Source organism: Pollachius pollachius (assembly GCF_949987615.1).
Source record: "Pollachius pollachius genome assembly, chromosome: 12".
In the NCBI taxonomy this organism is placed as follows: Eukaryota; Metazoa; Chordata; class Actinopteri; order Gadiformes; family Gadidae; genus Pollachius; species Pollachius pollachius.
Window position 1 is genome coordinate 23,769,711 of NC_136945.1, and position 12,692 is coordinate 23,782,402.

General features: G+C 50.2%; 1 protein-coding gene across 6 annotated transcripts in view; it reads left to right on the forward strand.

Annotated features, from left to right (window-relative positions):
- Nucleotides 1-12,692, forward strand: part of eif4g3a (eukaryotic translation initiation factor 4 gamma, 3a) — a 73,087-nt gene that overhangs the window by 20,634 nt on the left and 39,761 nt on the right. For all 6 annotated transcript variants that reach the window (XM_079747990.1, XM_079747992.1, XM_079747993.1 and 3 more), the window contains 3 exons: nt 5,760-5,939; nt 7,322-7,433; nt 12,043-12,212. In XM_079747990.1, the coding sequence (XP_079604116.1) occupies nt 5,760-5,939; nt 7,322-7,433; nt 12,043-12,212 (462 nt within the window). The remainder of the gene's footprint in view (nt 1-5,759; nt 5,940-7,321; nt 7,434-12,042; nt 12,213-12,692) is intronic.

Genomic DNA, 12,692 nt, shown 5'->3' on the forward strand with positions numbered 1-12,692 from the left:
TGTTAACTCGATTTTGTTGATTTGTGCAACTACTCCTGTAAGACGTAGAGTTTCAGGCTATTATCCCATGCTCTGAAATATGTTGGTGGACTACATTCTGCTTGTGTTGGAACATCACACCCACCAGTGCTGTCTCCCATCTGGCTTCTCTCCTTCTCTCTCGGTCTCTTCTGCTTTCACTACTCAAGGGAGGATTCAGGCCCGTCCAGGTAATGTTTAGCTCTCCTAGCTATCCTCCTCCTACCTGTTGATCTCTAGCTCTTGCATGGCATGACGAGGAACAAACCCCCCCCTCTACCTTTCAAACCGTCCCCCCCAACACCTCTGCCATCTGGAGGCCCCCACTACCGCCTTTCTTCCTTCTCAAGTACAGTTTGGTTTGGTTTTAATTCTAAGGCTTCTTTTTAAAATGAGCTACTGTTTCAGTGTTGATGTTTAATAATGTTTGACAAATGAATGATCTCATGTTGTTTAGTTTTGATGAACTGCATGTGACAGAAAGGCCTTCATCACTTTGTTCACCGCCCGTCTGTCTGCTGTTATTCCTTAGTTTCGCAGTTCATTTACATCTACTTTATGATGTGAAATTCAGTTTTTGAACAAATGTTTCTTTGTAGAAAGTGCCTTGAAAATGTGAATTGAATGCAATCTTGCACAACAAGGTTTTCTTCCTGTGAAATGACAGTAGCTCTTTGTTGACCCGGTCTGTGTAGTCCAGTGTTGTCCTCTATGGTGGCCAGTAACAAGCTTCCTCGTTCCGCCCACAGGCTCCCTGACAATAGAGCTGTTGGCCCCCATGTAACCGTCCTACTGGGACTCCCCCCGTCCCACTGTATCTCTACTCTCCCAGTAGAGACTCCCACTGTATCTCTACTCTCTCCCAGTAGAGACGCCCACTGTATCTCTACTCTCTCCCAGTAGAGACTCCCACTGTATCTCTACTCTCTCCCAGTAGGGACTCCCACTGTATCTCTACTCTCTCCCAGTAGAGACTCACACTGTATCTCTACTATCTCCCAGTAGAGACTCCCACTGTATCTCTCCACTCTCCCAGTAGGGACTCCCACTGTATCTCTCCACTCTCCCAGTAGAGACTCCCACTGTATCTCTACTATCTCCCAGTAGAGACTCCCACTGTATCTCTCCACTCTCCCAGTAGGGACTCACACTGTATCTCTACACTCTCCCAGTAGAGACTCCCACTGTATCTCTACTCTCTCCCAGTAGGGACTCCCACTGTATCTCTAATCTCTCCCAGTAGAGACTCCCACTGTATCTCTACTATCTCCCAGTAGAGACTCCCACTGTATCTCTCCACTCTCCCAGTAGGGACTCCCACTGTATCTCTACACTCTCCCAGTAGAGACTCCCACTGTATCTCTACTCTCTCCCAGTAGAGACTCCCACTGTATCTCTACTCTCTCCCAGTAGAGACTCCCATTGTATCTCTACTCTCTCCCAGTAGAGACTCCCACTGTATCTCTACTCTCTCCTAGTAGAGACTCCCACTGTATCTCTACTCTCTCCCAGTAGAGACTCCCACTGTAACTCTACTCTCTCCCAGTAGGGACTCCCACTGTATCTCTACTCTCTACCAGTAGAGAATCCCACTTTATCTTAACTCCCAGTAGAGACTCCCACTGTATCTCTACTGTGTCCCAGTAGGGACTCCCACTGTATCTCTCGACTCTCCCAGTAGGGACTCCCACTGTATCTCTCCACTCTCCCAGTAGAGACTCCCACTGTAACTCTACTCTCTCCCAGTAGGGACTCCCACTGTATCTCTACTCTCTACCAGTAGAGAATCCCACTTTATCTTAACTCCCAGTAGAGACTCCCACTGTATCTCTACTGTCTCCCAGTAGGGACTCCCACTGTATCTCTACTCTCTCCCAGTAGAGACTCCCACTGTATCTCTACTCTCTCCCAGTAGAGACTCCCACTGTATCTCTACTATCTTCCAGTAGAGACTCCCACTGTATCTCTCGACTCTCCCAGTAGGGACTCCCACTGTATCTCTCCACTCTCCCAGTAGAGACTCCCACTGTATCTCTACTATCTCCCAGTAGAGACTCCCACTGTATCTCTCCACTCTCCCAGTAGGGACTCACATTGTATCTCTACACTCTCCCAGTAGAGACTCCCACTGTATCTCTACTCTCTCCCAGTAGGGACTCCCACTGTATCTCTACTCTCTCCCAGTAGAGACTCCCACTGTATCTCTACTATCTCCCAGTAGAGACCACCACTGTATCTCTCCACTCTCCCAGTAGTGACTCCCACTGTATCTCTACACTCTCCCAGTAGAGACTCCCACTGTATCTCTACTCTCTCCCAGTAGAGACTCCCACTGTATCTCTACTCTCTCCCAGTAGAGACTCCCACTGTATCTCTACTCTCTCCCAGTAGAGACTCCCACTGTATCTCTACTCTCTCCCAGTAGGGACTCCCACTGTAACTCTACTCTCTCCCAGTAGAGACTCCCACTGTAACTCTACTCTCTCCCAGTAGGGACTCCCTCTGTATCTTAACTCCCAGTAGAGACTCCCACTGCCCAGAAGGGGTCCGGTCTGGGACCCCAGCCCTGCCGGGCGTCACATGACCCAATGATGTCACACATGATGATGTCATACATGATGCCCCTGCTGCGTGGGATCCCAGGCCGGCACTGGTCGCGTGCCACAGTCCCTTACCCCCCCCCACGCGTCGCTGGGCAAAGACTGTGCACGCGGTGACCTCTCAACTCTAACCCTCTCACATGATGGATCCGGTGGCTGCAGCTGGCCACTTAACGGTGTCTGCGTTGTCATCGTCATTCGCACGATGGAGTGGTGTTGAGATCTGCCCATACCTTCCTCCTCTCTGTCATGAGTCACCGGTGACTGGAAACGCTGGAAATTGCTGCCAAGAGGGAAGGCTTGATATAAATTCCCAAGGACTTGTTTCAGAAGCCGCAGGTGTTGCTCAGAACACATCCCTGTGTTTCACAACATGTGTGAGGCCGCTGTATGTTTTACAGCGCAGTCCTAGAGCGTTGGATGTGTTTCACAGTGATTCTGTTTGTATCTGCGTGTGACAGAGGGATGTCCCAATCCCTGATGTGGTGTTGGACGGTGAGTCCCAACGTGCATACACCTCACTAGAGGCCGTTATTTTTGTGTTATATTTCCTGACTAAACAAAATATGTTGCTTTAAGTCCATTGGCATCTATTTTTATAATCAATACGACAATTCACCATGACGTCACAGTAATAATATACGTTCTTCCGGGTGGCCCCACTAGTTAACAAATCCTTCCATGTCATTTGACCAGGGCAGAGCAAACCAGAAAACAGAGTAAATGGCATGAATGAATGATTTTCTTCTTGCGGGGTGCTATGGGACGTCTCATTAATAGATAGATATCTCTCTCTCTCTCTCTCTATATATATATATATATATATATATATATATATATATATATATATATATATATATATATATATATATATATATATATATATATATATATATATCTCTATCTCTATCTCTATCTCTATCTCTTGTTTTTGTCATCGTTTCAACTTCAGATCAACAACAATGTTTTTGACTGTGTAACTATGTTTACAGTAGCCGGCTGGATCGCTTAAGGCCAGTGGAAGCCGCTCGCGTTCTGCCTCCCGGAAGTATCTTGGCGCCTATGTTTCCAAACATTCTGAAATGGCATATACACATCAGAATTGAGATTGATATGCCCTCCCACTCAGACCCATCTTGGGTCTTTGAATTAGAGAAGGCGATAGGGCAGCAGAGCAGAAGCTTGGTGGTCGAACTGATTAGTGTGAAGTACGCCAGTAGGGCAGGGTCAATCCTGTTCAGAGGGGCTTCTGTTCAAGGTGTGCATTCTGTCGATATCCAGATAGAAGATGCCAGGTGTCAACAGGTGTACTTAGGAGTGCACCTGTTCAGCCGATGTCGTTAATGTAGGAGCACCTTTTATCCCTGGTTCCTTAATGCCCATCTGCTGTCTTTGTTCAACATCGGAGGTATTGGCCCACACTGCACCTCGGATGGGAGGGGGGACTTCTGGTCCCACTTGACCTCATCTGAAGCCATTTGAATAAATATGTTATGAAGAAATGACAGCATCTAAAAAAAGTGTTTGGTCTTTGTACAGACCATGGCTGTCCCCTGTAAGCGGCGGGCCCCGGGGTCTGGGCAGGCTGGGGACCCAGAACGGCCCTCCGTCCCCCCTCCGTCCACCCTCCGTCCACCCCCCGTCCCCCCTCCGTCCACCCTCCGTCCCCCCTCCGTCCCCCCTCCGTCCCCCCTCCGTCCACCCTCCGTCCACCCTCCGTCCACCCTCCGTCCCCCCTCCGTCCACCCTCCGTCCCCCCTCCGTCCACCCCTCCGTCCACCCCCCGTCCACCCCCCGTCCCCCCTCCGTCCACCCCCCGTCCACCCCCCGTCCACCCTCCGTCCCCCCTCCGTCCACCCTCCGTCCCCCCTCCGTCCCCCCTCCGTCCACCCCCCGTCCCCCCTCCGTCCACCCTCCGTCCACCCTCCGTCCCCCCTCCGTCCACCCTCCGTCCCCCCTCCGTCCCCCCTCCGTCCACCCTCCGTCCCCCCTCCGTCCACCCCCCCTCCACCCCCCGTCCCCCCTCCGTCCACCCCCCGTCCACCCTCCGTCCCCCCTCCGTCCACCCCCCGTCCCCCCTCCGTCCCCCCTCCGTCCACCCCCCGTCCACCCTCCGTCCACCCTCCGTCCCCCCTCCGTCCACCCTCCGTCCACCCTCCGTCCCCCCTCCGTCCACCCTCCGTCCACCCTCCGTCCACGCCCCCGGACCTCTGGCGCCCTCTACCAGGGTGTCATCGTAAATGTGCAGCCGTGCTTTCTTGGAAGTGGTCCATAAAATGCTGAGAGGAGGGCTGCTGGTTATTAACCCGTGAGGTGTACAGGGATGTGTGCCGGCATGAGGAGGGAGGGAGGATGAATAGAGAGGCAGGGATGAGAGTAGATGAGGTGGCATTATGTGCGGCTTAGGGAGGCCCTGTTGCCGCTGAACAGTTGTCATTGTTGTTGGTTTGTAAACAGTGAGTCCGTCATGGAGGCAGTGCTCACTCTGATCCAGCAGAAAAGTCCTGCGGTTCAGGACGTATCTTCATCAGCGATGGGCTGTCACACATCGGGGGTCGGCTGTCTTGTAGTCCAGCCTCCCGTTTAAGCCTTTCTCTTCATTCATCAACATTTGACAGCGATGACACCTTACTGAATTCGTTTTTCGACGTGGGCCATATTCGCTGCTTAATCCCAGTTTCAGAACAGGTATTCAGGACTGCGTTGAACTGTAATACATTTAGATTGTCCTACGGACCTCACCTTTTCTATTGACTGCTGAGTATCAGCTTTAATGAAAAAACAACATTCAAAAGGTCATCGTTTTCCTTCTCTTCACGGCAATGTTACATTTTCCTCTCTCTCTCTCTCTCTCTCTCTCTCTCTCTCTCTCTCTCTCTCTCCCCCCTCCTTTGTCTCTCTCCCCCTTTGTCTCTCCCCTCCTTTGTCTCTCTCTTTCTCTTCTCTCCTCTCCTTTGTCTCTCTCTCTCTCTCTCTCTCTCTCTCTCTCTCTCTCTCTCTCTCTCTCTCTCTCTCTCTCTCTCTCTCTCTCTCTCTCTCTCTCTCTCTCTCTCTCTCTCTCTCTCTCTCTCTCTCCTTTGTCCCTCTCTCTCTCTCCCTTGTCCCTCTCTCTCTCCTTTGTCCCTCTCTTTCTGCTCTCAGTTTTTCCAGAGGGCCCAGATGCAGGCGGCCCGGCCCACGCTGCCCGCCAACCCCCCCTCCCTGAGGCCCGGGGCTCAGAACCCCCCGGCGGCCGTCTACCCCCAGAGCCAGCCCATCATGATGACCATGGCCCCCATGCCCTTCCCCTCGCCACAGGCCGCCCAGTACTACATCCCACAGGTAGGCCTCGGCCCAGTGGGGAGACAGCCTAACCCCTAGGACAGCCTAGGGGGGTCCTAATAATGTTATGATCGATGTGGGGGTCTCCATCATCATCCTGGGGCCGTCCTAACAACATCAGGCTAACCCAACTCCCCATGCTGCTGTCACTGTCAGCCGGCTGCGGCATACTGGATCACTACGACACCGCAGAGCGGAACACGCAGAGCGGAACACGCAGAGCGGAACATGCAGAGCGGAACACACGCAGAGCGGAACACGCAGAGCGGAACACACGCAGAGCGGAACACACGCAGAGCGGAACACACGCAGAGCGGAACACACACAGAGCAGAACACCCTTCACACTAGGATAGGCTAACCCTAACCCCAATCAGTTCTCCAATCAACCCTTTTTTTTCCTCCATATTTTTCAATGCAAGAGCTTTTCTACAACTGTTGCAAGGAAATGCATCAGGTGGGGGGGGGGGATAGATTCCAGAAGTGATATTCACAGTTCATATTTAAAATGTCTTAATTAGACTATTTTGCTCGCAGCTGTGGGGATAAAGCAGCAGTTCTATTTGGTCTGAATTGATGTATTCAACCCACACAACACAACTGCTTCACTGTCGATGCTTAATGACCAGAGGGAGGCCTTCCCCAAACCCTAAATATCATTCAAGTAGGGGCTTTAAGTTTTAGTTTTTTAAAGTAGCGTACATTACCTCCTTTCGTGAATTGTGGATTTCAATCTGAAGTGTTTCAGATAACTTGTGTGAGGAATTCCATAGGAAGGTAAATAATTATCACCTCAACAGCCATTAAGAACCATTGTGGACCTAAAGTGGCAATCTTTAGGTCCACAATGGTTGCTTAACTGACAGTTAAGTAACTGTCAGTTAAGCAACCAACACACAACCAGTAGACTGAAAGGTGATGAGGCTCTGGCCACTGAGGAAAGCATTTACAGTATTATGGATGTTTCAAAGTCTGTTGGTCGCCTTCTTTCCCGCCATGCATTAAAGAGCACAGTGAGTGATGTGTTCCATCAGCCCAGCTGGCTGAAACGCAGTCACTGCTCCACTCAGCAGCAGTCTCTGTCCCGCTGTTGGTGCCGCCAAACACAACGAAACAGAGATGGTCCAGATGCTACCTTATCTATTCTGCCGTTCCTATGTTCATTGTTAGCATTTTATTATTAACTATGAATTATTCACGTGATTAATATCGAGCTGAGGCTCATCCAGGACAAGGCAAAATACACATCATTCGATAAGGGAAAAGAAGGCTTTCCCTGTCAGCTCGTAGCCAGATGATGATGATGATGATGATGATGTGGCCACAGAGTAAAGTGCTCCCTGGTCTGATGATGACGTGTTCCCCCGTCCCCCCCCTCCCCAGTACCGCCACAGTGCTCCCTACGTGGGCGCCCCCCAGCAGTACTCCGTACAGCCCCCCGGCACCGGAGCCTTCTACCCTGCTCCCGGCCACGGAGAATTCCCCACCCCCTACCGTAAGCCTGCTGACCCTTCAGACCGCGCACACACACACAAACGCACACCATGGGCTGGGTGCTTCATAAGGGAGGGGTTGGAGGCTTATCCACTAGAGGGGGCTGATGGGGTCGACCGGGTCATATTGATCATTTCACTGTTTATTAGACAGTTTTGTATTACGTCATCTTGCTATTTGAACATGTTCTTTTTTTTTAACACTAATTGTATGTTAATTGTGATATTTTTGGCTTTATTCGATCACGATAAATCTAATGTTATACGTTGTTAATTAACGTCTGTAGAGTTCTTTCAGTCGAGCGTGAACGGATGTTGACCTCTTGTGTCTTAGGACACTCGTCCCTCTAAACCTAGTTTCATTGGTCCCTTCATCCTCCCTCCCTCCCTCCCTTCCTTCCTTCTTTCCTTCCATCCTCCATCACCGTAAGCGCCTTTGACCAAAAAAAACAACAATTCTCCACATGGCGCTTAATCCAAACACACTTTGAGGCATAGTGGTGGTGGTAATGGTTAGGGTTACTGTGAGCTATAGTGGTGGTAATGGTTAGGGTTACTGTGAGCTATAGTGGTGGTAATGGTTGGGTTACTGTGAGCTATAGTGGTGGTAATGGTTAGGGTTACTGTGAGCCATAGTGGTGGTAATGGTTAGGGTTAGTGTGAGCTATAGTGCTGGTAATGGTTAGGGTTACTGTGGGCCATAGTGGTGGTAATGGTTAGGGTTACTGTGAGCTATAGTGGTGGTAATGGTTAGGGTTACTGTGAGCTATAGTGGTGGTAATGGTTAGGGTTACTGTGAGCCATAGTGGTGGTAATGGTTAGGGTTACTGTGGGCCATAGTGGTGGTAATGGTTAGGGTTACTGTGGGCCATAGTGGTGGTAATGGTTAGGGTTACTGTGGGCTATAGTGGTGGTAATGGTTAGGGTTACTGTGGGCCATAGTGGTGGTAATGGTTAGGGTTACTGTGGGCCATAGTGGTGGTAATTGTTAGGGTTACTGTGAGCCATAGTGGTGGTAATGGTTAGGGTTACTGTGGGCCATAGTGGTGGTAATGGTTAGGGTTACTGTGAGCCATAGTGGTGGTAATGGTTAGGGTTACTGTGAGCTATAGTGGTGGTAATGGTTAGGGTTACTGTGAGCTATAGTGGTGGTAATGGTTAGGGTTACTGGGAGCCATGGTGGTGGTAATGGTTAGGGTTACTGTGGGCCATAGTGGTGGTAATGGTTAGGGTTACTGTGGGCCATAGTGGTGGTAATGGTTAGGGTTACTGTGGGCTATAGTGGTGGTAATGGTTAGGGTTACTGTGGGCTATAGTGGTGGTAATGGTTAGGGTTACTGTGAACCATAGTGGTGGTAATGGTTAGGGTTACTTTGAGCTATAGTGGTGGTAATGGTTAGGGTTACTGTGGGCCATAGTGGTGGTAATGGTTAGGGTTTCTGTGAGCTATAGTGGTGGTAATGGTTAGGGTTACTGTGGGCCATAGTGGTGGTAATGGTTAGGGTTACTGTGAGCCATAGTGGTGGTAATGGTTAGGGTTACTGTGGGCTATAGTGGTGGTAATGGTTAGGGTTACTGTGAGCCATAGTGGTGGTAATGGTTAGGGTTACTGTGAGCTATAGTGGTGGTAATGGTTAGGGTTACTGTGAAACATAGTGGTGGTAATGGTTAGGGTTACTGTGAGCCATAGTGGTGGTAATGGTTAGGGTTACTGTGAGCCATAGTGGTGGTAATGGTTAGGGTTACTGTGGGCCATAGTGGTGGTAATGGTTAGGGTTACTGTGGGCCATAGTGGTGGTAATGGTTAGGGTTACTGTGGGCCATAGTGGTGGTAATGGTTAGGGTTACTGTGAGCCATAGTGGTGGTAATGGTTAGGGTTACTGTGGGCCATAGTGGTGGTAATGGTTAGGGTTACTGTGAGCCATAGTGGTGGTAATGGTTAGGGTTACTGTGAGCTATAGTGGTGGTAATGGTTAGGGTTACTGTGAGCTATAGTGGTGGTAATGGTTAGGGTTACTGTGAGCCATAGTGGTGGTAATGGTTAGGGTTACTGTGAGCCATAGTGGTGGTAATGGTTAGGGTTACTGTGAGCCATAGTGGTGGTAATGGTTAGGGTTACTGTGAGCCATAGTGGTGGTAATGGTTAGGGTTACTGTGAGCCATAGTGGTGGTAATGGTTAGGGTTACTGTGAGCCATAGTGGTGGTAATGGTTAGGGTTACTGTGGGCTATAGTGGTGGTAATGGTTAGGGTTACTGTGAGCCATAGTGGTGGTAATGGTTAGGGTTACTGTGGGCTATAGTGATGGTAATGGTTAGGGTTACTGTGGGCTATAGTGGTGGTAATGGTTAGGGTTACTGTGGGCTATAGTGGTGATAATGGTTAGGGTTACTGTGGGCTATAGTGGTGGTAATGGTTAGGGTTAGTGTGAGCCATAGTGGTGGTAATGGTTAGGGTTACTGTGAGCTATAGTGGTGGTAATGGTTAGGGTTACTGTGGGCCATAGTGGTGGTAATGGTTAGGGTTACTGTGAGCCATAGTGGTGGTAATGGTTAGGGTTACTGTGGGCCATAGTGGTGGTAATGGTTAGGGTTACTGTGAGCCATAGTGGTGGTAATGGTTAGGGTTACTGTGGGCCATAGTGGTGGTAATGGTTAGGGTTACTGTGAGCCATAGTGGTGGTAATGGTTAGGGTTACTGTGGGCCATAGTGGTGGTAATGGTTAGGGTTACTGTGAGCCATAGTGGTGGTAATGGTTAGGGTTACTGTGGGCCATAGTGGTGGTAATGGTTAGGGTTACTGTGGGCTATAGTGGTGGTAATGGTTAGGGTTACTGTGGGCTATAGTGGTGATAATGGTTAGGGTTACTGTGGGCTATAGTGGTGGTAATGGTTAGGGTTAGTGTGAGCCATAGTGGTGGTAATGGTTAGGGTTACTGTGAGCTATAGTGGTGGTAATGGTTAGGGTTACTGTGGGCCATAGTGGTGGTAATGGTTAGGGTTACTGTGAGCCATAGTGGTGGTAATGGTTAGGGTTACTGTGGGCCATAGTGGTGGTAATGGTTAGGGTTACTGTGAGCCATAGTGGTGGTAATGGTTAGGGTTACTGTGGGCCATAGTGGTGGTAATGGTTAGGGTTACTGTGAGCCATAGTGGTGGTAATGGTTAGGGTTACTGTGGGCCATAGTGGTGGTAATGGTTAGGGTTACTGTTAGCCATAGTGGTGGTAATGGTTAGGGTTACTGTGAGCCATAGTGGTGGTAATGGTTAGGGTTATTGTGGGCTATAGTGGTGGTAATGGTTAGGGTTACTGTGAGCCATAGTGGTGGTAATGGTTAGGGTTACTGTGAGCCATAGTGGTGGTAATGGTTAGGGTTACTGTGGGCCATAGTGGTGGTAATGGTTAGGGTTACTGTGGGCCATAGTGGTGGTAATGGTTAGGGTTACTGTGAGCCATAGTGGTGGTAATGGTTAGGGTTACTGTGGGCTATAGTGGTGGTAATGGTTAGGGTTATTGTGGGCTATAGTGGTGGTAATGGTTAGGGTTACTGTGAGCCATAGTGGTGGTAATGGTTAGGGTTACTGTGGGCCATAGTGGTGGTAATGGTTAGGGTTACTGTGGGCCATAGTGGTGGTAATGGTTAGGGTTACTGTGAGCCATAGTGGTGGTAATGGTTAGGGTTATCGTGGGCTATAGTGGTGGTAATGGTTAGGGTTACTGTGAGCCATAGTGGTGGTAATGGTTAGGGTTACTGTGGGCCATAGTGGTGGTAATGGTTAGGGTTACTGTGGGCCATAGTGGTGGTAATGGTTAGGGTTACTGTGGGCCATAGTGGTGGTAATGGTTAGGGTTACTGTGGGCCATAGTGGTGGTAATGGTTAGGGTTACTGTGGGCCATAGTGGTGGTAATGGTTAGGGTTACTGTGGGCCATAGTGGTGGTAATGGTTAGGGTTACTGTGGGCCATAGTGGTGGTAATGGTTAGGGTTACTGTGGGCCATAGTGGTGGTAATGGTTAGGGTTACTGTGGGCCATAGTGGTGGTAATGGTTAGGGTTACTGTGGGCCATAGTGGTGGTAATGGTTAGGGTTACTGTGATCCATAGTGGTGGTAATGGTTAGGGTTACTGTGGGCCATAGTGGTGGTAATGGTTAGGGTTACTGTGAGCCATATTGGTGGTAATGGTTAGGGTTACTGTGAGCCATAGTGGTGGTAATGGTTAGGGTTACTGTGAGCCATAGTGGTGGTAATGGTTAGGGTAACTGTGGGCCATAGTGTTGGTAATGGTTAGGGTTACTGTGGGCCATAGTGGTGGTAATGGTTAGGGTTACTGTGGGCCATAGTGGTGGTAATGGTTAGGGTTAGTGTGAGCTATAGTGCTGGTAATGGTTAGGGTTACTGTGAGCCATAGTGGTGGTAATGGTTAGGGTTACTGTGAGCCATAGTGGTGGTAATGGTTAGGGTAACTGTGGGCCATAGTGGTGGTAATGGTTAGGGTAACTGTGGGCCATAGTGGTGGTAATGGTTAGGGTTACTGTGGGCCATAGCGCTGGTGGTAAATGTCCCTGTTGACTTTCTAACCCTCCTCTTCCTCCCCTTCCCGGACCCCCAGACCCCCTCAGGTACCACGCTCCGGTGTCCCCCGCCGTAGCGGCGCCGGTCCAGGCGGCCGGCCCGGCCTACTACCAGGGGCAGCCCCCCGGAGTGGTGTTCCCCCCCTCGCCCCCCGTCATAGTGCCTACGCCCCAGCCACCTCCCCCCGCCAAACGAGAGAAGAAGGCAGTGAGTCTGGGGGGCGTTGGGAGGTGGGGGGGTCTCTGGCCACACACACACCAGCCCAGGTCGATGTGTGTGTGGGGACACTGACTGCAGAGCCAGGTCGATGTGTGTGTGTGGGGACACTGTCTGCAGAGCCAGGTCGATGTGTGTGTGTGGGGACACTCTGACTGCAGAGCCAGGTCGATGTGTGTGTGTGGGGACACTGACTGCAGAGCCAGGTCGATGTGTGTGTGTGGGGACACTGACTGCAGAGCCAGGTCGATGTGTGTGTGTGTGGGGACACTGACTGCAGAGCCAGGTCGATGTGTGTGTGTGGGAACACTGACTGCAGAGCCAGATCTCAGCCTGCTCATGAGTCTTATGTTGAGAATGAAGTGCATTGAAGGGCTGTGGCTAAATATATTTAAATGTTTGTACTAGGGCTGTCAAATTAACGCGTTAATTTCGATTAATTATTCACAGAAAAAATAACGCGTTGAAAGA